The 24,356-nt window shown below is 42.7% G+C and overlaps 3 protein-coding genes across 3 annotated transcripts; 2 read left to right on the forward strand and 1 right to left on the reverse strand.

Moving 5' to 3' along the window:
* The first annotated feature begins 2,786 nt into the window (after positions 1-2,786).
* mcm6 (minichromosome maintenance complex component 6) lies at positions 2,787-8,440 on the forward strand. The gene is made up of 18 exons (XM_071492618.1): positions 2,787-2,996; positions 3,190-3,336; positions 3,537-3,647; positions 3,824-3,911; positions 4,072-4,233; positions 4,330-4,495; positions 4,613-4,761; positions 4,853-5,003; positions 5,092-5,233; positions 5,512-5,653; positions 5,733-5,840; positions 6,058-6,213; positions 6,389-6,517; positions 6,606-6,770; positions 7,058-7,181; positions 7,329-7,532; positions 7,646-7,785; positions 7,898-8,440. The coding sequence occupies exons 1-18, from the start codon at positions 2,899-2,901 to the stop codon at positions 8,003-8,005; spliced, it is 2,490 nt and encodes an 829-aa protein (XP_071348719.1). The 5' UTR covers positions 2,787-2,898; the 3' UTR covers positions 8,006-8,440.
* Positions 8,441-8,481: 41 nt separating this feature from the next.
* On the forward strand, positions 8,482-10,879 carry LOC139629789 (uncharacterized). Its single transcript, XM_071492628.1, has 3 exons — positions 8,482-8,595; positions 8,837-9,083; positions 10,401-10,879. The coding sequence occupies exons 1-3, from the start codon at positions 8,553-8,555 to the stop codon at positions 10,570-10,572; spliced, it is 462 nt and encodes a 153-aa protein (XP_071348729.1). The 5' UTR covers positions 8,482-8,552; the 3' UTR covers positions 10,573-10,879.
* Positions 10,880-10,936: 57 nt separating this feature from the next.
* On the reverse strand, positions 10,937-23,209 carry tmbim1a (transmembrane BAX inhibitor motif containing 1a). The gene is made up of 12 exons (XM_071492626.1): positions 22,893-23,209; positions 18,892-19,209; positions 18,089-18,156; positions 17,740-17,804; positions 17,599-17,652; positions 17,443-17,493; positions 14,588-14,627; positions 13,966-14,003; positions 13,787-13,874; positions 13,446-13,541; positions 13,312-13,365; positions 10,937-13,183 (listed from the first exon to the last, which is right to left on the reverse strand). Exons 2-12 carry the CDS (start codon positions 19,202-19,204, stop codon positions 13,034-13,036), a joined length of 1,017 nt encoding a protein of 338 aa, XP_071348727.1. The 5' UTR covers positions 19,205-19,209; positions 22,893-23,209; the 3' UTR covers positions 10,937-13,033.
* Positions 23,210-24,356: the final 1,147 nt, after the last annotated feature.

Consider the following 24,356-nt stretch of genomic DNA (forward strand, 5'->3'; position numbering starts at 1 on the left):
CATGAACTGCTTTAATCTCAGTAAGAGTTTGATTTCAAGTTCAATGTGCGGGAGTAAACCACAAAAACAATGAAAATGTGTCACCGTCTGAACACAAATAAACCAGGAAATGACTCTTTTTAAATCATCTCTCTGCTCTTCACGTTCATATCCTGCTGCTCTTACACCTGTTTGTTCTTGTCGTCTTGTTTTTCACCTGTTACCACAAATCTGACACCATCAAAGTTTTCGTCTCTGCACAACCCAGTCTGGTGCCTGCTGCATGGTTGTATAATACGATACAATACCACAAACTACATTTGATCTGTGCCTACCTGCTGTATTTGTGTCTGGATGTATGTATCATGACTGGTAATAGCAGGAGTAATGGTGCTACCGATTGTGGAGCGTAACAATACTTATGTTTTTAGGCAAATATTAAAAATATAAAAATCTATCCTCACCAAACATTGTGGCACTGATGCCCTTGTGGTGCGTGTGTGCGTGCGTGTGTGTGTGTATTTACCTACAGATGGTCGGGTTCCCTCGTCACACTCAGACAGGCTGAGCTTCCTGCCGTTGAACAATCGTGGGAAAACCAGAGGTCAAGACAAAAGGAGAAATAAAAAAGGAGAGAAAGACTGGGCTGCATCCAAATGGCCTGCAATAACTTCCTGCTTTGTTCCTGGTGGATTCATACAATGTGACAGGTGAAACCAATAGCCTGTCGGGGGTGTTTGTATTGACCTCAGCAGGTGGGGACGTGAGAATGATGTGGGAACAGAAATAGCAATTAATGGAATAATAGAGCAGAGATCAGCTTAGCCATGCAGATGGTCCTGGGAGTTTTTTGTGTGCAGTTTGGCCCCTTAACTATTCTGCATTGCTGTTGTTTGGTGATCCAGATTTCTTCTATACTAATGGACATGCATTTTACAAATCCTCCTATTATTGCCCTTGAGCAAGGCACTGGCCCCAGAACTGGAGTAATCTGCACTGTGGCTGCCAACTGCTCCTTAACAGCATTTCTTTCACCTCCTTCAGTAACACTTTAAATTGTTCAAAACTCATGCAGATGTGTCAGGCCTACAGAGTCACAACAAATTCTTAACTCAAGGTCTACTTACTAGGTTTCACTTGATGTATCTCATGGCCTTCATCAGAGTGTAAGATTTTCTTAGTTATTACTGGGAAAGAAAAATATTAACTGACAAATCAATACTTTATTCATAAATAAAATGTATAATAAATATGTATACTAAACAAAGACTTTGTTTTTCACAGTCAGGTCAAATAAGAGGACATAGTTTAAGATCAATAACTATTATATTGTTTATATTAATTATCATTAGTTATAGTTGATAATTTTACGTTTATTAAAACAAAAGTAACTTTGCATCTGTTTACTACTAGGTTCTTTATCGTGTATCTATTGATGTGTCACTTTTTATCAACTGATGATCTAATTGACATAGTACATAACTGAGTATCGTCTTATACAAATGAAACTGATGATTGCAGCCATTATAATGTCAAGTATATTACTGTGGTGCATTGCTCTGTCTTTGCACTGATTGCATCCTCCCCCAGTGGTCATTCACAGTCACTACACTACAGGTTTAATGGGGCTTGTCTGCGTCAGAGGACATGAGACTTTCTATTGGTTCTTAAAGTGATATGACATCCAAGTGCCATCTTTTGAACATCAACATGTGGCTGTAAATCGGTAGTTTCATCACTCATAGAACAGCTTCTGTGGTCATTTGAATTGACTTGCATTGGTGGTAGGTAATTCCAAGAGAAATCTGCAGAAATGTTTCAGATCATTCCTGCAGCACAGTCCACTTCTGTGCTTCCCATCCATGTGTTCAATGTGATATATAAACACTGTAAAAACACACAGTTTCTAACATATGCACTGTATGTTTACAGCATACTGAGCTAAAGGGAAGTGGATGACACCGCAGGAGCTATTTGACAAGTTATCTATGAATGTTTAGATTAGCAACCCCCATAACAGTTTTACAGAAGGAGGCCGTGTACACAGACCGACCAGTAAGAGTGGCTAACCACAACACTGAGACGATCCCTCACTGGCTTCCCACCCACCAACTCTACCAAAGGACCTTCAGTGGATGAGTAATTTACAGAATAAAGAAAGATAAAGCAAATACTGTAAGTCAAGAATAATTTAGAGAATATAAAATGTACAATAAATATGAAAAAAAGCATAAAAATAAATATAATTTAAAAAGAACAAGCAACAATTGTGTTGGGTTACAAATGTGCAGTGTCCACCAGTTCACAGTATCCAGTATAAACTCACGTTAATAAATATATGTTTGGTTCAGGCTTCTCTGTCCCATTAGATCAGACGTATTAACACTGTTGTTTTTGTCCAACACTGTTTGTCTTGACGTGGAGTTCACGGTGTTCACCGCCATCCAGTGGTCACAGTGGGGAACTGCAACATGACATAAATATACAACAGTTATAACTGATCATTGGTGATTACACGTTTTACAGATAACAACAGTGACATCAGTTAAAGAGCTTAATGCTGTTCGTTCAACCTGTGAAGAAACGGACTTAATAAGGCAGATCTGATCAACTTGTCTCCACCATTTTTTCTTCTCCAAAACTTTATTTAAAGTTTGAAGCAGGAAGCTTACCGCGGGAAAGAGGAGACGGTCTCAGCGTCAGTCTGCCTTTCCAACCCTTTGATTGGCTGCAAGCCGGAGAATATTTGCATCACGTCACTGATTGGTCGACAGCGGCGCGCCAAACGTCACGTGGTCTGTCTTTTCGCGGGAAAGTGCGTCTGTGTCGTCAGGGCTGCAGCGAGCTGAGGGAAGCGGCGCGGGTCTGAGTTTCGCAGAAGTTTCTGAGTCTTTGGTTGCAGTTTGACGCTTTTTCACTATGGATGTGGCCACAGCAACCGCGGAGAATGCCGGGGAGACGGTGAAGGACGAGTTGGCTGAAAAATGTCAGAAGTTGTTCCAGGCTTTCTTGGAGGAGTAAGTCAGTCAGCAGCAGGCTCCTTTGTATTGTTTCCAGTCCCAACGGGCTGTACACGAGTCGATCGCATGATACCTCTGCTTTTTGTATCGATTATCAGAAACTGTGAGGATCCGATCCTGTGTTGATCGGCTCTTGATCGCGATGTATCATTATATTTCATTTTTCCCCTCCGGATGTGTCCCTGTGCAGATTTCAGACCGGGGATGGGGAGGTGAAGTATGTCCGTGAGGCCGAGGAGCTGATCAGGCCCGAGAGGAACACCCTGCTGGTGAGCTTCACAGACCTGGAGGGCTTCAACCAGGAGCTGGCGACCACCATCCAGGAGGAGTACTACAGGTGAGTACCCACACCGGGAGCCTCAGCTCGACCTCCTACCTCACTACTGTCAGAGGAGCTCTTACTGTACTTTGGTCCAGTTGATAAAGCTGCTGCTCTGATTTAAGGTGCACTCATATGTTACACTGTAAACAAACACATGCATTGACAGCCATAGAGAGTTCACCTGTGGATTAACATGCAGCTGTCTCTGCCTGCAGAGTGTATCCCTTCCTCTGTCGGGCAGTGCGCAACTTTGCTCGGGATCATGGGAATGTTCCCCTCACCAAAGAGTTCTACGTGGCCATCGAGGATCTTCCCACCAGGCACAAGTAAGACGCAGAACAAACTCAAATCTGTCGCTGGTTTTGGTGAAAGTGATCATGCACAGTGTTTTCAATTCATCTCAGTTTGCTCTGCTGGAATATACTGTAAACTCACATACTGTCGTAGCCCCAGTAGAAGTTTATATATCTCAAACACGACTGTTTCCCGGTGTGTAATCTAGAATCCGTGAGCTGTCATCCGCGCGTATCGGCACCCTGGTGAGGATCAGTGGTCAGGTGGTGAGGACACACCCAGTACACCCTGAACTGGTAAGATAGTCTGCAGGTGCACATAAACAAGGAGTGGTAGTGGTGTGAGGTAGCAACAAACCATGCAAGTGCACAGAAACAGAATCAACACTGTGATTGTATAAATGCACTAATGTTGAGCTTGTGTCTGGTCATTATAATGACTTCTCTGTGGTTTCAGGTGAGCGGCACCTTCCTGTGCATGGACTGCCAGGCAGTGATCAAAGACGTCCCTCAGCAGTTCAAATACTCTCCCCCAACCATCTGCAGAAACCCCGTCTGCAACAACCGCTCCCGCTTCCACCTGGACACACACAAATCCAAGTTCATCGACTTCCAGAAGGTATCTATGACGACGGAGTGTATCTGTGCTTAAACAGGAAAGAGGTGTTCAGATGAAAGCATAGGCGCTGATGTTCGTGATTGACTCTGTGTTCAGGTGCGTATCCAGGAGACGCAGGCGGAGCTGCCCCGTGGTTCAATCCCCCGCTCCCTGGAGATTGTCTTGAGGGCCGAGGCTGTGGAGACGGCTCAGGCCGGAGACCGCTGTGACTTCACCGGGACCCTCATCGTTGTGCCGGACGTCTCTCAGCTCAGCACTCCTGGTACGAGTTTGACCACATGTGTTGATCCTCTGAACGACAAAAAAAGTATTTGGACAAATTGTGTTAATTGTTTATATTTTTGACACCTCCATGACTGTATGGGTGTTCTTCCTTCAGGTGTGCGAGCAGAGACCAGTACCCGTGTAGCTGGAGGACCCCAGGGCTTTGAGTCTGAGGGTTTGAGAGGACTGAAAGCTCTGGGAGTGAGAGAGCTGTCATACAGACTGGCCTTCCTGGCCTGCAACGTGGCCCCCACTAACCCACGAGTAAGAGATAAAATTAAAAAAAACCAAGAAAACAAATAAATTCCAAACAAGCCGGGTGTTCAGTTACAAATGTGAGTTTTCTTTCTTGTAGTTTGGTGGGAAGGAGCTGAGGGAGGAGGAGCAGACTGCAGAAAGCATCAAGAGCCAGATGACGGAGAAGGAGTGGGAGAAAGTGTTTGAGATGAGCCAGGACAAGAACCTGTACCACAACCTGTGCACCAGCCTCTTCCCCACCATCCACGGTCAGTGCTGCAACCTGTGCTCATCCCTCAGAGGTTATTCAAGCTGTGGATTTTCAGCTAAATGTTAACAATGGTTGGTATCCTGCAGGCAACGACGAGGTGAAGCGCGGCATCCTGCTGATGCTGTTCGGAGGCGTTCCCAAGACGACCATGGAGGGAACCTCTCTGAGAGGAGACATCAACGTCTGCATCGTTGGAGACCCGAGTACTGCCAAGAGCCAGTTCCTCAAGTACGTAACAAACACACAGATTACTCACAAGTTCACTTCTGTCAACAAAAACGCCCTCTACACTATGATAAATACAAATGAATGTGTCTTGATTTATTGTCTGTTAAATTTGTTCTGTATGAATTATTTCTATTGGTGGGTACTGTAGGTAATATTCTGTCTGCTGTTACAATTTGTTGATAATAACTATAAAAAAAAAAAAATAGAACTGAGTGTGTTTACTCTTGTGGACAGCTGTTAGTTGTAATAGTGATCTAAATCTAAATGTGTGTTTCCAGGCACGTGGAGGAGTTCAGTCCCAGAGCGGTGTACACCAGCGGGAAAGCCAGCAGCGCCGCAGGTCTGACAGCTGCCGTCGTCCGAGATGAGGAGTCCCACGAGTTTGTGATCGAGGCCGGAGCTCTGATGCTGGCCGACAACGTGAGTGTCAAAAGTTATAAAAGCCTGTTAAAGACTTTATTGTGTATTCACTTGTATTAATGGCTGTATTTGCCTTTAGGGCGTATGTTGCATTGATGAGTTTGACAAGATGGACCTCAAGGACCAGGTGGCCATCCATGAAGCCATGGAGCAGCAGACCATCAGCATCACCAAGGCCGGAGTCAAGGTAACAGACGCCGCCACACAGCTCAAGTGAAGGCTGAAATAATGCAGCTGAAAAAAACTTTACGTCTATCCAGTGCTATAACAAGGCATACATACCATATACAAATGAATTAACCTTTATAAGCTGCATCATTACAAACCAGGTGTTTCTATTACCCAGGAGGCCTTTCCCTCATCTCTGCAGTACAATAACCTGACTTTGTCTCCACCTCTTCCAGGCCACCCTCAATGCTCGCACATCCATCCTGGCGGCTGCCAACCCTGTCGGCGGGCGCTACGACCGCAGCAAGAGTCTGAAACAGAACGTCAACCTGACTGCCCCCATCATGAGCCGCTTCGACCTCTTCTTCATCCTGGTGGACGACTGCAACGAGGTATCGGGCATAGTCTTTGCAGTTATTCCCTTATTCTTTATTTTTCACTTCAGCTGTTGACATAACTTCATTATGTTTTTTTTAGGTTTGATATATCCTTGCGTCCTGTTGTGCTGTATTAATTCAGTGTCTGACCTCATCTAATACTGTATGTCCATCTGTGTTTGTATCCTAGGTGACAGACTACGCCATCGCCAGACGTATCGTGGACCTGCACTCCCGTGTGGAGGAGTCCGTGGACAGACTGTATTCTCTGGATGAGATCCGCAGATACCTGCTCTTTGCCAGGCAGTTCAAACCTAAGGTGGGTGTGTGTGTTCTCGAGTTTCTACCTGCACTCACTTTATTAATTCAGGCTTCGCTATTCACCAACCATCACTCTACGCCTGTAGATCTCCAGCGAATCTGAAGAGTTCATCGTCGAGCAGTACAAGCGTCTGCGTCAGCGTGACGGCTCTGGCGGCGTGTCCAAGTCTGCCTGGAGGATAACGGTGCGGCAGCTGGAGAGCATGATCCGCCTGTCAGAGGGCATGGCGCGTATGCACTGCTGTGATGAGGTGAGTACAACAACAACTTCCTGTTCAGACAGCACAGTAGAGCTGCAGGGACTCTGGATACAGGACCAAATGTAACGTACTACAGAATAAAGTCCTTTAAAACTGGAGAGATGACACCAGTCAGCTGCAGCATCATAATGAACCATATTTTACTTGAAATAATTAAATCTAACCACCACAACTCTTTCTGTAAAAAGTAATGTATGTAGTGACAGTGATGTAACTACTCCAAGGTGTATCACATGGTGCAGAGTGGTGACCACTGATGTTTCTCTTTGTGTCTCCAGGTGCAGCCCAAACACGTGAAGGAAGCTTTCCGTCTTCTGAACAAATCCATCATCAGGGTGGAGACGCCTGACATCAACCTGGAGCAGGAGGATGAAATGGAGGAGGAGGAGGAGCAGGAGGAAGGTACTGTCCCACAGGGAACACACCGTCCTGGAGACAAATCTACACACGTGCATAAATGCACACACAGAGACACGACATAGTTATACTAGAGCAATGATTTGCATCTGTAATGAAAACGAAGCATCTAATGTAAACTGTTATTTGCAGGAAACAACGTCCCCAACGGCGTGGATGGTGTAAATGGCCATGTGGATGGAGTTAATGGCCACGTTAATGGAATCAATGGGCACGTGAATGGTGTTAACGGCCACGCTGAGCCTGGCAGCCAGAAACCATCTCTCCGCCTGTCTTTCACCGAGTACCAACGCATCTCCAACCTGCTCGTCCTGCATCTGCGCAGGGCAGAGGAGGGTAAGATGTGTTCTCCTACCTACCGTCTGCTTCTTAATCTGCTAAAAACCACGCTGTTTTTGTTTTTGTTTGTTTTTTTTTTTTAAATCTCACGTTTTCACTGTTATCTGCAGCTGAGGAAGAGGAAGAGCTGAAGAAAAGTGCGGTGGTGAACTGGTATCTGAAGGAGATCGAGTCCGAGATCGACTCTGAGGAGGAGCTCGTCAATAAGAAGGGGCTGATAGAGAAGGTCATCCACAGGCTGGTGCACTATGTGAGTCCACCCTCTGCAAAAATACAACCACTATTTTTAAATCGGCAAAGACTAAGTTGATCCATTTCAAAGTGTGGTTGACATCACTGACGGTGTGTTTCTGTTTCCCCAGGATCACATCCTAATCGAGCTGTCTCAGGCGGGGCTGAAGGGCTCAGAGTCTGAGAGCTCAGGAGAAGGTGTTCTGGTCGTCAACCCCAACTACATCCTGGAAGATTAAACTCCGTTTTGTTTTTCTCTGCCCTCACAGCTTCCATGACTTTTGACATTAAACCTCAGCAATGAAGCTGATGTTCCAGGCGTTGAATATGAATGCTCATATGTAATGCATACATAATAGTAGCACTGGAGATGCTATTAGACTTGTTTTTTGAGTTTATCATCTCTACTGTAAAAAGATAAAAATTCTGGGGCTCTTAAGAAAAAAAGGTGTCGTCTTCGTCAAACTGACTTTTGTAAATATGCTGCTTTCTTCCAGTTGTTTGACTGAGGGAACTGCCCTGGATTGTGTTCTTGCTGTTTGTTATTGTAACTATATATTAGAGGCATACTCTGCAGCCCACCCCCGTGGTTTCAAGTTATGTCTTTTTGTAAAATGGTGAGATGTTGAGAAATGTTGGTTGAATAAATAAAATGTTTTTGACATAAACACAAATCTTCTTGGCTCTGTTCATTTCCTGGATTTGCCGCGTTAAAATTGTCACTAGGTGGCAGCAGCTTTAAGGAGAATGTCACTGCGCATGTGCGATTGAGCTTATTCAACAAACATGGCGGCGTGCTACGTGAGAGCAGTGAGGACAGCAGTGAAAGGTAAAACACAAACTCATTGACGTTACATGTCCCGTAAAAGGTGGAGTTAATAACGTTGACGTTTAAATTACCTTCAGTTGAAGCTGTGGTAAAGTCATTAGTGTAAATAATGTGACTTCGTAATGATTCTGAACTACACAGGCGAAATGTTCCTTGTGAACGAACAGCTCTCACATTAACTGGCTGCAGAGGGGAGACGGGTCGTATCACTGAACGATAAAGGGCTTTTCCCTCCCGCCAGGTCTACACCTTGTCCCCGGCCGGTGGCTCCTCAGGCAGAGCAGCAGTACCCCGGCATTGTGTCAGTGTTCCCGGTCGCTTCATGTCTCCCCCGCCGCCTCCCTGTGCAGCTCCAGGACGGAGCCTCAGAGGAGAACCAGCACAGACGACAGGAGAGCCGGGGAGGAGGAGGAGGAGGAACCTGAGGGTCCGGAGTACATCCCCAAGAAAAAGGCTAAGAACCCCATGATAAAGATTGGCTATGCCTGGTGAGTCTCCCCTCTCCTGAACACCCCCAGTGTCTTATTTAACAACTAATAAATGATTCCCAGTCAGCGAAAACACCACTTAGCAGCACCTAGTGAAACCTAGTGGCAGCATCGGTACTAGCAGTATTAGCTGTGTATTATTTATTCATGTTACACCCACATGGACATCTACAATACAGCTGTGGTGGTGAAACGTTTATCAGACAAGAACAAAACGCCCTACATAAAACTTAAATAAAAAATCATAATCATAAAAAACTGTCTACGGTCACACGCTCTATATAAAGTCTGCTACAGGAGAGGATCCCTTCATAAAACACAACTTCAATCATCAGAACTTGTGCACATTTTACTATTAAATGCAGCCATTATGAGCAATAAAACATGAAATGGACTTTGTCTTCAATCTCATATAAACCACTTGGCAAACAAGCTCTCTTCAGGAAACCATTAAACCTGCCTGTTTCTGGATGTAAACTTACTCACTCATTTTTTTTAGTTAGTGCTTCACTAATGACTGAATGACACTTATGACTCTACACTGTTGGTTTTACAAGAGACAACATGGTTGTAATTGAGTTGTTTTTTAGTTGTTGTTTTTTTTTTTTCTTTTTTTCTTTTTTTTACCAAACATTAACACCTTACTTTCCTTATGCATAAGAATCAAAAAACAATTGGCCTTGAGCGTCATGGGTTTAAACTGTGTTAGCCGGAGTCTTGCTGGTTGCTGAGGCAGCAAAAAGTTTGATGTTAAGATTAAAATGCAAATATCGTGATTGCTTCAAAACAATCATTTAATTGAAAAGAGCTTCAGTGTTGATTATTTGGAGCATAGATAAAACCCTGTCCTGAAACACAGTGTGTTGTTGTTAGTTTATCTTCTCAGTCTGTTTATCAGATAAACTGATTTGCATTTTGCATTTTTGATGTCTGCCGTGACAGCTGCTACACTGGCTGACAGAAAAACAATGCAGGTGTTTATAGTCATGCTTCAACAGTCATTTGGAAATGTCCTAACTTAAACTATTGTGGTTTAAAACAGAAGCACTGCAGTAAATCCTACCTTCATGAAATAGTTTAATCTATACTATAATTTCTACCCTTATTGATTAACTGGAAAAGACAAAATATTAGGAATACCTCTCAGTATAACGATACAAAAACAGCAACGCTAACTGCAGCCTCCAATGTGACCATGAAGTTGAATCCACACAGCTAAAACATGTTTTTATTCCCACTCAGTCTGCTTCCTCCACACAAGATGTTGACAGTTTCTGTAAACTCTGGCTAACTTGTGTATTTCTCACCTGTGTCCAGGATGATAGGCCTCCCCACAGGCATCATCAGCTTCATCCTGGCCAAGAGACAGGTGGACAAAAACCGACTGAAGCAGCTGAAGATTCGACAGAGGATGAGAGGTTCAAATGAGGGAGAATATGAAGGCAGTCGCTACCGCCGTCACACAGAGGATGTTAGCCTGGCCCGATAACGTTCATGGTAGGCTGTGATTTCTACCGTATCCTGAATGTGAGACTGAGACGGTGATCCCTGCACTACTGCCAAAGACTGATTATAGGAGATGTCAACTTTATGAGCTCAACGTTCAAACATCCAAAAGCTCTTTAAAACAGTCAGAAATCTGGGAAAGGATATGTCTGTGACTAAGCCTTCTGTCAGGACAGTTTTTTTTCTTGAATGAACATGAGAAGGAAAAAAATGGAGAATGACCACATATGTATTGGCCATGATGCTGATGTATGCTGACTTAAGAAATAAAAATGTATATTTATAAATGAGTTCTTGTATAAATGTGAATTGTTAATGATACAGCTGCAAATAAACCACATCAAAACTCAAATAAAAATCTTTTATTCGATATGAAAAAGGCAAACAGATTCTCTTCAGCATTGATATGTATATTTACAAACCCATACCAACTTACTAGCTATGCCACACAGTCAAAATGTTTTCCATATTTGTTTAGATTTAAGGCTTATGTGTAACTTTGGCTTGGGTCTATACTTACTGTGAGTAGTGGTGTGTGGAGGCCCAGCTGGGTGGGGTTGATCATGATTTTGGACAGCGTGCCAGTTTAGCTGGAACTAACAAACTTTCAGAAGTGTTCCAATAATGTAACACCATGGCATTGATAGTAATATCGTTTATGGACTGACCCACCCAGCTGGTGCGCTCAGTATCTGACTGTAACAGAAGAATATATAAACGGGTACATACAGTTTGTAACAATTCTATAAAAGCTCACTGAGTACAACCTTGTACTTCTGTAGTAAATGTAATCTCACAAACATTGTCACTGTGAAGGCACTATAGTGATGTATGTATATAATGACAACAGGGCAACACATGTATTAAAGACCATCAGCAAAGGCTTGCCATGTCAATCCCCAAAGTATTGATACTATGAACAGTAAATGTTTTATCCATACTAGTGTGTTTAGGATCAATACCAAATGTTACATCACACATCATGTAACACCAAATTGCGGGTACATCAACACTCCTCTCGAAGCAGCACTGTTAGCTTTTCAGCTGCTGTTGTGTTTCTGTGTTAGTTCAGAAAGGTCAAACGTAACATTTATTAACAATTAAACTCTATTTTACCTTTTAACATGCATGTAATTTAAGCAATAGTTAAACATTTCATTGAAATGTTCTGTCTTATGTCTGTACAGTTAGTTTGAAACTACAGTGGGCTAGCAGTCGCAGTTAGCTTAGCTTAGGATAATGACTGGAAGAGGTAGAAAGAGCGAGCCTGGTTCTCTAAAGGTAACAAACGCCATGTACCAGCCTGTAATACTCACTAGTTAACACACTGTATTTTCTTTCATTCATCTGAAAAAAAAGCCCCAAGTGTAAAAATATTAATAGCCAGTTGAGATTTAGGGAAATTACAGCTCATGGCCAAGAAAATGTCCAGCATGTGATCCCTGTAAAAGTATAATCTAATGTTTATACACCTTGTTTATTTTATGGATTAAACAAACAAGATACTGTGTTAACTAGAGGTGCTGGTAGGCTGATTTTAAAAAAATATATTTGGACAGAGCCCAGCTAACCATTTCCCCCCGTTTTCAGTCTTTATGCTAAGCTAACCGACTGCTGGCTGAGTACAGATATAAGAACGGTATCAATCGTAGCACTTCACTCAGCAAGAAAGCAAAGAAGGGCTCCTCCACAAATGTTGAACTTTCCCTTTAAGTAATTTACAGAATAGTATAAACAAATATTAATATTTGGCAAATTATTTTGTGGTAATTGAAGTATACTTGGCGGTAGCTTATAAATGATTAATTTGCATCATTAATAATGACACATTTCTGCCCCTGCATGAAATTACATTAGCTTTCAATAATAAAAATAAATATGAATAAATCAATATCAGTATGGATATCATAATCCTGGCCCTGGTACTACTTGTTATTGGATTGAAACTAAATGTTTTAGATGAAGCCATCCCTACTGTACTTCAAAGGCAACAAGAGAGGGCCATTGTGTTGGCAAATCTGACTTTGAACATTGGAGCAAAGGTTTTCACCAGTTCATGTGTAGCAGTCGTAGTATCTACATGCAGAGAAAAACACTTCAGGCATAACTGAAGTCCAGCAAGAGTGAATAAATGTCGCAGCTGGCTTTCCACGGTCCATAGATATTTATTTTGTAGTATTAATACGCTTTGCTAACCACTGGTAAGTTGCTTAATGCAGCTAAAGATAAATATAGATTTCAGAAAAAGTGCATTGTTTGTACGTAGGATTAACCTACACTATGACAAAATCTCAAATTCAGCCCTTTGATATGTTCCCTGAAGTGCACCATGATTTTTATAAATGTCATCTGAATTTGACTGAAACCAAGCAAAAGGTTTTAAAAAGCACGGAATGATTTTTGCAGCTGGGCGCCTGTCTGCACCCTGTTGAACCCTTGTAGACTTATTTGGTCGAAGCACCAATAATTTGCAGCAGGAAAATGAAGATCTGGATGATGTCGACGTAGATAGAGAGCGCCGCAAACACGTACTCCTCTGGACTGATGGAGTGCTTCCTGTTTCCTATCAGCAGCTGTGTGTGGTATGCTAGGAACTTCAAAACAGAGAGAAAAACATTTACAAAAAACTCTGGTTTGTAAGAGAGTAATACATCAAGCTTAAATGTGACTTACAAATTGTTGGAAACATTGTGTTTACAGAGCATCTCAGTAAAATACTCACCATAGTGAAGGCTATGGCCCCCAGAGCTGCATAAAGCATGTGAAGCCACAGAATCTGCAACAACAAACCGCCGTTATAATGATGAAACTGGAAGATGTGTTATAAGGAACAGTGTTTTGTTGGCTTTAACTCACATATTTGAAGGAGAGCACTATGGTTGTAATGATGCCCGTCACAAACACTACGATCCCCAGCACACAGAAGAGGCCCTGGCACTTGGTGAAGTCGACCTTTTAGAGAAACCACCAACAGCTATTTTAACACGTGACTGTACAAAACAATGCAGCTGTTTGAAGCTGATAAGCGCGCACACACACACACAGTCATATCTCCATGACTTTAGAGGACATTACACTGACTTACATTCAGTTCCTGGAGACTCACTCCAAAGTTTTATGATTCATGTTATGGGTGAGTCCCTATAATATAATACACACAACATGAGTACTACCTGGATCACACACACAGACCGTACCTTTGTCTGGAAGCAGAAGACGGTGACGGCGATGCAGACGACTGCAGTGATAGCCAGAGCGAGAAACACTGCTTTTGTGTCATAGTAACTAAAAATAAAAAGTGCAACATACAGTTAATACAGAAGGAAACTTCCTGGAAGTTTTTATACTGCCTGGACTGTGTGAGTTTATTCTTTACCTGGATATGGATCCAGTCATGTAGGACAAAGCCAGAGTCTGTGGGAATTAGACATAATTGAAGGTTTAACAGCAGCAAACTATATCACAATACAACACATGAGCTATAACTATAACACTAATTGTTCAACCAAAAATACAGTCACCATGTATTTAAGGAAAATACTAAACACTTAAACATCTATGATCACAGCTATGATCGGACTGGGCAGAAAAAGGAATAAAATAAATAAATAATGTCAATGTAATCCAGTGCTGAAAACATAATAATGTGCTTTGAACTAGAACTTTGAGCTCAACAATCGACAATCACAGAGCTGACTATCAACCGTCCACCCCTGCTGACATGGAGCCATTTTGCTCTCAGAGCTGATAAAACACAGGCACCAAAACAACATATCAAATGTATTATGCAAACAGCCTGAGCCAAGTGTGGTGACTCACTGCTTAGTTCTCATATCAAAGTCAAACTTCCAGCACTGAGACAACACTGATGGCTAATGGAAATGTTCATTAGAAGAAAAGTTACTGTACTAAAGTCTAAGAATAGATTTGAGCCAAGTCCAGGAAACAGTCAGTAGTTATGTGTCTCTACTTCCTGATTTACAAGTCATCCAACTTACAAAGATGAACAGCAGAATGACGTTCCATGGGAACTTTCTCCTACAAAGAGAGGAAAGATTATTATTGTTAAATAAAACTAACAAAATAATAACAAATAGATGTGAAAAAACTTCGTTCGTTGACTGTATGACTAAAATAACTAAATAAATAAAAAGAGGCTTTACGGAAAAAGAAAATGATAACTAACTCAAACCGTATTGTGCATTTACAAAACTACCTAAAATAAACTAAAATGATAGAGAAACTGTCTTTAGTTTTTGTCTTTGTTCATTTATTTCATACAGAAGCCTGGTATTTTGGGTGGATATGAAATCTATCTTCCAATTTTTTCGCTGTGCCAGATGGAGCAGTATCTTACCAGCTGTCTACCAGCTGTCTACCAGCTGGTGCGTATGTAGGACTACGTGTAGTAGTAAAGTGCGTATGTAGTAGTCCTACATACGCACTTTAAGTGTCAAAAACATTCACTGTATTAATAATGGCAACTACTGCATATAAAGATTTTTATTGTTCATTTATTACTATTTAACATCTGCAGTTTCGCCAACGCTGCCCCTGTCCAGTGCCGAGTTGTAGCCTGGTCACTGACCTTCACTGGTACCAAATACACACAGTCGTTACACACATGGCAACCCACAGCCATACATGTAAACACCACATGTCTAAACCATCATGTGATATGTTCATCAATCATGTTGCATGATTGATCGAAACTACACTGTCTCTCAATGATGGACCTTTTTCTCATTTTGACACCATATGGAAGTTTCTCCACATAACAGCTCATCATGGTTTAACATGGAGAAGATGAAATATTTATTTATTAATGAAATACATTGTTTTGGTGAAAGAATGAGAACATTCTGTGACATAAATAAATACAACAAAGTTATATGTTGTAGTAATAAACTGGTATGTTGTAGGCAAATACAAAGAAAATCTGTCATAAAAACTTGTTGAAATATGCTGTTATAACAAGAAAAGAATATAAATATTATTATTTTTTTGTATCATCATTATTTATTTATTTGGGTGAGGGGGGTGGGGGGTGGGGGGGGGTCCATAGTGACAATAAAAAAAAAAGAAAAAGAAATCCACTTCTTTTTCCACTACTTATGAGAGGGTTACATGGTAAATGCACTGCACTTGTTACCACTTTTCTAGTCTTATCGACCACTGAATATCAGAATACGTCAATATCCCGTACACTCAAACATTGCTCCTCCACATGGATCCACTAACCGAACTGCCATCAGGGGCATGTGAATGGCCCCTCCGACATGCTCACCGGAGGGGCCGGGGATCGAACCAGCGACCTTCTGGTCGGTGGACGACCCGCTCGACCTCCTGGGCCCAGCTTAGAACGAGAGACTTTTAATGACGTATGTGTCCTTTGTGACGTATTAGATTTCCCCCCCAGGTTACGGCTTTGATCATTTCGTATCATTTAGTATCATTTCGTATCTTTGATGACACAGAGGAGCCTCAAGTATCGTATCAGGAGAAACGAGAGTCGACAATCCCAGAGTGTGAAACAACTCTTAGACATTATGACACAGTGGCAGGAGAACATGGGGTTTGCTGATCCCTCCGTCTCCGGCTGTGAAGCTGCTGAAAACAAAGACTGCAACACCGGCCTCAGACAGTTTGTCTCCGCGCTCACGGCCAGACTGCTGACCAAGTGCCACGTCCTGGACATCTGGACGGAGAAGGATCTGGTCACCTACACCCAACACCTGGTGAACCTAACGATTCCGGGGCTCACGGTGACCGAAGGGTTCTGCCCGAATGACAAAGACGTGAAGCTGATCTGCAAGGCCGTGGTCAAAGACCTGAAGAAGAAGTACGGCGGCATGCGCAAACTGGAGACCGTGGTGTTATCAGAACATCCGGCTGTGGACGCTGCCATTGTCAAGAGTCTGCAAGATCACATCAGTGCTGGGCCTGCAGGGGGGGGGGGCTCCGTGGAGTGGGGGGAACTGTTCTGCCACGCTGCAGTATGCGCCGTCGCCCTCTTCTTGTTTATCTGCATCATGCTCTGACAGCACGCACAGGGGCTCGGTGGTGACCCTGGCCTCAGAAAATAAGGCCAGGGTCGCTTCCGATTTCTCCCCGTATAGCCGTGGGTTTTCTCCGGGTGCTCCGGTTCCTCCCACACTCTCAATTTGGACAATAAAAAAAATTAATTATATTTGTGACGTCTCAGTGAACTATTGCTTAAATTAGAGCTGTAAAGGTAGAATAATCCAGGTTCTGAAGTAAGAAAACCTCATTCAGAACCCACGAAGAGACAATAATGAGATGTGCCCTGTGTCAGGTTAACTGAAATTCAGTGTAAAATTGTTGGAGTGCCCTTTAATTGGTCAGTATGTAGACAATTAGCTAATCATTTGAGTCTTATATAAGCAAAAGCCAAATATTTCCTGTGATCTCCTTCTTACAGATGAGCATTTTCTTATTTTCTCAGATTTTTAACATTATAATAAGATGTTTCTAGTTAGGACAAAACAAGCTCCATGAATATGTCACCATAGGCTCTCGGTAAGTGTGAAGGGTATTTCTCTTAATAAATAATATTTGAAAAAAAACATTTCTGCAGATAAATTGATAATGAAAATAACAGCGATGCACTGATGCAGTATCCTGTATCGGTATTGGTGCAGATTCTGACCTGATTAAACAGATGGAGTATCAGCCATGACTCCTCCAATCCACAATAAAGACAGTTTCTTGGTTAATGTTATTTCAACGTAGTCACATGTGTTTACAAAATTCCCTACAAGGTTTCTTCTATAAAGGTTCTTTGTACAAATACTCTTTCCAAGACCTGGTAAAACTGAGCAGTCACACTCACCGGGGGCCCTTACAGCAGACCAGCACAAGGTGGGTGATGAAATACACGGCACTAAAACAATAAAATACAGAGATGACAGTATGAATATTCACAAACTTTAATATGGATTCTATGATGACGTTGATGATGATGATGTTACCACAGAGCAAGACTTACTATGATGCCCAGTAGATGGCTTGGTTTCGCTGCACAAAGGATCTGACAGGTTTGCTGTGGCAAACAGAGCTACAGTTACAGCGCGATACACACAAACACATATACAAACAGCCACACAAAAGACACGCTCCATATACTCACACAAAGGTGAATACGGCCACAATGGCTGTAGTGACGAGGAGCTGAGACGCCAAAATCAAATACACCTGAAGACACATGAAAACAAGGAGACATCACACCCTGTCGTTTGTCTGAGTTTGTGTCTTTAATATCCTCTTTATTGTGATGTATCGCACAAGAAAAATGTAAACAATTACGTGTGAAAATATAACATAACACAGATAAAAGTGAGACACAGAAATCAATAAAGTACTACTTCAATAAGTACTGTATCTTTCAGAGAAACATATGCTTTGCTCTGTGACTCCAGTGTTTGTAACAAACAAGCTGGTGCTGATCCAGTGCGGCGTGCACGGCAAGTATACTTTACCTTTCTGATGAAGGCGTGCCGGATGCTCAGGCTGTCCCAACCGCTGCCGCTCGCCGCAAACCCATCACCTGTGTCACCAGCAGGACAGACATATGAGCACAAAGAGCTACAGGAAACACGGCACCCCTCACCAGAGAAGAGGCATCAAACTGTAACCCGACATTTGTACTGAAAGGTCCAAGTCATGGTTTGACATTTAGGGAAAACTAAACGGCTTTTCTGCCGAGAGTTAGATGAGAAGGTCGATACCATTCTTGTATCTGTTGGTTTAATAGAAAGCTACGTCCAGGGGACAATTAGCTTAGCTTAGCATAAAGACTGGAAAATATCTAGTTCTTTACAAAAATTGGAGTGTGAAACTGAAACTTAGATAAACATGGTTTTATAGGGGGGATAATGTTCTGGAGTATTTCTTGACAAGAGGCAGTGATTTCCTTGATTCCAGCAGATAAACCCCCATAAAACTACAAAAAGACATCTGTGAAGTTAAAAAAAAAAAGATATGTTTTGTGGATAATGAGCTTTAGAGCTGCTTAATTATTCCTTAAAAAATCTGAGCTTATCTTTAAAGGACGGCTGGTTGGGTGTAACCTTTTTCTTTTTTTCCTTTTTTTTTTTCCAACTGATTAAATGATGCAGTGTAATTTAATAATAAGATGTCCAGACACATGACCGAATTGCATCATTCTTCCAAGTTCTGTCATAAGAAATAACAGAGTGCTGTCTTCACAATGTTTGAAAAAAAAAAAAAAAAAAAGCTAACCCCATTAGAAAACTGAAATTCTTGGCGGTCCGTGTCTTACCAGAGCTCAGGACATCTGATGGTATGGTAGGTGGGACAACAGGGGGCATGGGAGGGTGACTGGGGTAGCCTGCTCCTGGAGGCCCAGCGGGGTGAGGCTGTCCTGGGTACGGGCCAGGAGGGTAGCCCCCTGGCTGGCCTGGGTATGAATGGGCGTTTGGACCAGTGGGATAGGGGGCGGACGGCTGGCCTGGCTGGGGCCCACCATAGGAAGGGAAGCCATAAGCAGGGGGAGGTGGGTAAGCCCCCCCCTGCGGTTGGTACAGCAGACCATGAGAGTCATTATACCCTGGAGGGTAGTCTGACCTGGACATGACTCCTGTGAGGAGGGAAGCAGGAGAAAACACAGCTCACAAGCCGACAACAGAGAGTGATGAGCAGAGAACAAGCAATAAACTGCTCTCATCAATACTTTTTACATTAAGAATGGATGAAATGACTGTGAATCTGAAACCAGCAGTAGCAGTGATGAACCCACAGGTGATTATCAGCCGACTCTACGCTCCCCCCAGCTCCTCGCAGCATTTCAGTGTGTGTCAGCTCGTTTTGGTTTTACTGCCTGCAACTTAATTGTTTAGGTTCACTCTCACTGCTCTAATCCATGTTGTTTTCAGCCACAGCCGGCAGCAGTTTGCTGTGAAAAAGCTGCCCAGCAACATGCAGCGGACCGTCCCAGTTAGAGACCAGCTGTTGAATATGATGTAGCACTTGGCAGCTAGAAAGTCCCATATTTCCCTCAGGACGCAGTGGAAACCAAAAACGGGCTAAAACCAGAGTGAATATTTTACTCATAGTTGGTCAGAAACAAGGCTACGAATGGATGCTAACGTTGCTCAGTATCTGCTGGGTGTGTGTGAAGGGATCTGTTTGCTAAACTATATTGACTTTTAAGGTGATATCAGTGTTGTGTCTGAATGATAAACTGAGGTTTAATTAACAACAAACTGTGGTTCATAAATGGCAAAGGAACGACTGAGCTGATCTGTACTGTGTCCCTCAGAGAGCACTGACAAAATGTTTCACTCTTTAATAATCAAATTTAAAAGATCTTTATCCGAGTTATTTTTATGTTGAGTGCTTATGTTAAATGATAATATAATAATAACAATATAAAATGAATATCAGCTGACTCTTAATCTCATTTTTTTTTAAACTCTCACCTTGGTATTGGCCTCAAAAATCAGTCAGGCTCTGGTCTAATCACTATAGTAGGGACGAGTGATGAGAATTAAATGTCCCATGTGTAATTTGATATTACAATATCTTTACACATTGTTAATTTTTGAAATAAAAACATGAAAAATCAAGATACATAACATTAATTCTGTAAATCAAATAAAGTGGTTCTGCTCATCAATTTTAAAATCCACAACAGCCCAAAATACAAGAATAAAAGATATTAAAAGGACACAGTAGCTGCCTCTACATGCTGCTCAGTGGCGAAAAATCTCTGACACTTAAAAAATGCACAATTCTGGCTTCACTAACAACAGCACAGACTCGCTTAAGGCCTGGGTATTGAGAGTGTGTGTGTGTGTGTGTGTGTGTGTGTGTGTGTGTGTGTGTGTGTGTGCGCGTCCACATATTAATCCAACACTAAGATTTGGCTGGGTAACAATCACACCAGAGCTGACCTTATAACGTACATCTGGGGTTGTATCAGGTTAAAGTGAACATATGGTTCTGCTTAGCAATGTGGTTCACAGAAACCGCCACAGGCTCAGGAACCACCACAGGCTCAGGAACCACCACATGGACTTCTGGGGGAAATGTCTAATAATAAACCACACACCCATACACACACACCCATACACACACACATGCACACAGTCACACCGTGTAGTCACATATGACACAAAGTAACCCGTGTTCCAGCAGTGACAAGGAAAACAAATTGTGGTACTTTAACAGGAAACTTGAAGCATTTGACCAACAAAATACACCACAATCCACGTTTATAATGTGACTCATTTACTTTGTAAACATCAGATTCACACTCTGAACATTTTGCAGATGATCTCGCCAATTTCCTGCTTCTTCTTCTTTTTTTTTTTTTTTTTTTTTTTAGATACTAAACACTTGTATTATCTGTTATTTATGTTTCTGTTTGCTCCGTTATTTAGAAAACACCACTGGGACTTTTAGGGAATACACACAGTGAAGGAATTCAAGAGCTGGCTCCACCTCATGCTGCCATTACATCACATCCCAAGCACCAAGCAACAGGACAGAAAACACTGAGTGGAAAAAGTGCTTCAGCGAATCTGCAGTCAAACACAGAGGGAGACACAGATCTGATCACCTTCAGGCCGCTGACACACAGTGAGCAGATGAGAGGGATTAAGGTGGTTGTGTGTTTGAGCAGAAGGGTGTAACTGCTGCTCTAGGAAAGTCAACCACTGGAAAACGTCACACACAGGTTGGCGGAGGAGTTGTTGCAAATAAATAGGTTCAAGCTGATGTTGATTTTCCCACATCTGATTCTTCTTCTTCTTCACCATCATCATCATCATCGCCACTAACACCAAACTCATCTGCTGGTTCTGAGTCAGTGTTGTAAAGCGAAGCTCCCGTCTGATGCTGTAATACGTTCGTTTACCTCCACGCAGCACAGCACAGACCACAGTTCCTCATAGATCGTCTCTCTTTACACATCACTCTCAAAGAGGAACTGTGTCTGACCTGTGTCTGAGAAATCCACTTGTTCTTTCGTGTGAAGTCATGTGGGTGGACAAGACAACAGACGTGCCTTGCAAAAGAAGAACAGTGAGAACCGGTTTGACAAAGCTCATAATTTTCATTTTCTTTTGAGACAGTCCAAAGTTTTGTTTTGAAGCTGAGGTTGTTGTTGTTGTTGTTGTTGTCGTTGTTGTTACTACAACAATCTCCCTGTGTTTGTCCTTAGTCATCATGACGTTTCAGTCTTCTCCTTTCAAACACGTGATCCTGATGTGTTCACAGCTTTAGGCTTCGAACTGATCACCATTTTTAAACAACTGTGAAAAACAGTTACTGATCTTTATGAATATAATATCTTGGTGTTTCATCACAGCTCTACTTTTGCAAGGTTCTTCTGTCTCTCTGTCCGTCCATTGCACTACAGCTAATAGCAACGAGTCTGTTAGTTGGTTGACAGAAAATTTGGCAAATATTATGATAACTGATTCTGTCATTTTTAAAGCAAAGATGGAAAAAACATTCAAAGGTTCCAGTTCCTCATATTTGAGACAATGATGAATTTAATATCTTTGAAGTCTAAGAATGAAAGAAATTGGCAGTTGCACTCATTAATAGTTACATAAATAGTTACAGACAACTGAAAAGACAGCGTTCACAAAGTGAAACTTAAGGTTCAGACCTGCTCACAAGCAAAATAACTTTTGAACAGTGCCTTACTGAAGGACAGACATTTCAATGATATGAGGCATTGTCCCTTCATATACTACACAAGTGTGTGTGTGTGAGTGAATGAACAAAAGGGAATCTGCTCCCCACAGAATAGATTCATTCACATGTGAGGAAACGTGAATATAATCATTACTGCGGACCGGGACGCTTGAATGAAATGACGCCATCATTAATGTTATTGGTACCTGTGCTTTTCCTGACATGACAGTAGAAATGTCTGCCCTGATGAGAGCCGTGAGCTGTAACTCAGCTCTGTGCTGCAGCTGAGACACTGAACACAGACAAACAATTAGCATCGGCACAGGAAACAGAAATCAAACTAGAAGTGCGCAGTTCACGCACAGTCCAGCTCAGAGCCACTCCACCCCGTCCAGCGGGGACCAAAGCCCCGCTCACAAACAGCCTTTTCAGGTGAGCGGCGGCCTGCGGGACGAACCGCGCAGCTCCGCCGGGAGCACAGCTCAGCACTCCGGGAAATTCAAGCGACTTCACCCCGCCGGGACATGAGCTCATGAACTGTGTTTAATCTTCCCAGCTCGTTACATCGCCACGAAAACAAGAAAACGTCCTGATATAGATATTAGCTCAACTTACCAAGTAAGAAGAAACAATCCGGTCGGTTTAGTTTCCAGCGAGGGGAGATGAGACAGTAAAAACCAGACACACCCTCTCTGTTCCCAAAAAACACTCCCGAGTACCGGAGAGAGTCGGTTTAATGAGAAGCGGCTCGGCGGCCTCTGCTCTCAGGCCTGTCCGGGAGAGTGGAGCTGCGGCCGCGGCAGTCACATGTGAGGCAGAGGTGGAGAACATTTGCTGGAACAGAAGACCTGGGTGGAGCCCTGACAAATCTGACACACACACACACACACGCACGCACACACACACACACACACACACACACACACACACACACTCAACGAGACCTGACAGGCTTAGCTGACTCATTTTCAACAGGCGCTTCTCATGTTACTGAATAAAGGCGCAGTACAACTAAACTCACACACACACACACACACACACACACACACACACGTACATAAACGAAAGCACTGCGCTGACGTACAGTTTTACATGAGTGCGGCACATGTTCCGGTGCAACTGAAGGGAAATGCATTCACTTGAAAGAAAATGTATTTATTTTTGAAAATTTCTAAAAAATATGGGATCACCTCGTTTACTCAGAAAAACAGAACAAGTGTATATGTTATTCTTCCATTCAATCGTATTTATATTTCTCCATTTTAAGAGTTTAAATAAACTATGCACAAAAAGTGAGGAAACTTGTGTTTGGTAGATTATTTCTTTGTTGGAACAATGCTTCTAACATGCATTTGTGGGATGAGCAGCAGAGCTGGGTATGTGGGTTGCACCCATGAAAGATTTGCCAAATCTTCTCTGCCAATGCCAAACAGGTTTTTTTGCTGTTGACTCTTGTTTTGAGCTTCCGGTACCCCCAGGTGCTGACAGTCAGGTGCACTGGGACCTGAACCTGAACACGTGGAGGAGCGTTATGTTCAGCGATGAGTCCAGATTCTGCCTATGGCACTTGGAGGGTCAAAGTGTGGAGAAGGTGCGGGGAACTCTTTGGTGATTGCTGCACTGGAGGCAGTGTGATGGTGAGGGGCGGCATCTCCCTCACTGGAAAAACGAGGCTTGTCATCATTGGAGGCAATCTCAATGTAGAGAGATATCAAGATGAAATTCTGCAACCAGTGGCAATCCCATATCTCCACAGTCTGGGACCAAACTCTATCCTCCAAGATGACAACACTCCCCCCCACAGAGCGGGGTTTATCAGAGACTACCTCCAGAGTTTGGGAGTGGAGAGGATGGAAAGGCCTGACCTCAACCCCACTGAACACTTGAGGCATCAGCTTGGGCGTGCTGTTCGTGCCAGAGTGACCAACACTACTACGTTGGCTGACTTGTGTCAAATGCTGGTTGAAGAAAGGGATGCCCTCCCACAGCAGTGTGTGACCAGGCTGTGTATGGTTCTGTCACACGCTACTGAGGCTCCTGTTTGTTAAATGAATAAATTGCCAATATGTCTTGTTTCTT

This window comes from Trachinotus anak, unplaced genomic scaffold (assembly GCF_046630095.1).
Source record: "Trachinotus anak isolate AG129_WGS33_773 ecotype Australia unplaced genomic scaffold, CSIRO_AGI_Tana_v1 ptg000012l, whole genome shotgun sequence".
NCBI lineage: Eukaryota > Metazoa > Chordata > Actinopteri > Carangiformes > Carangidae > Trachinotus > Trachinotus anak.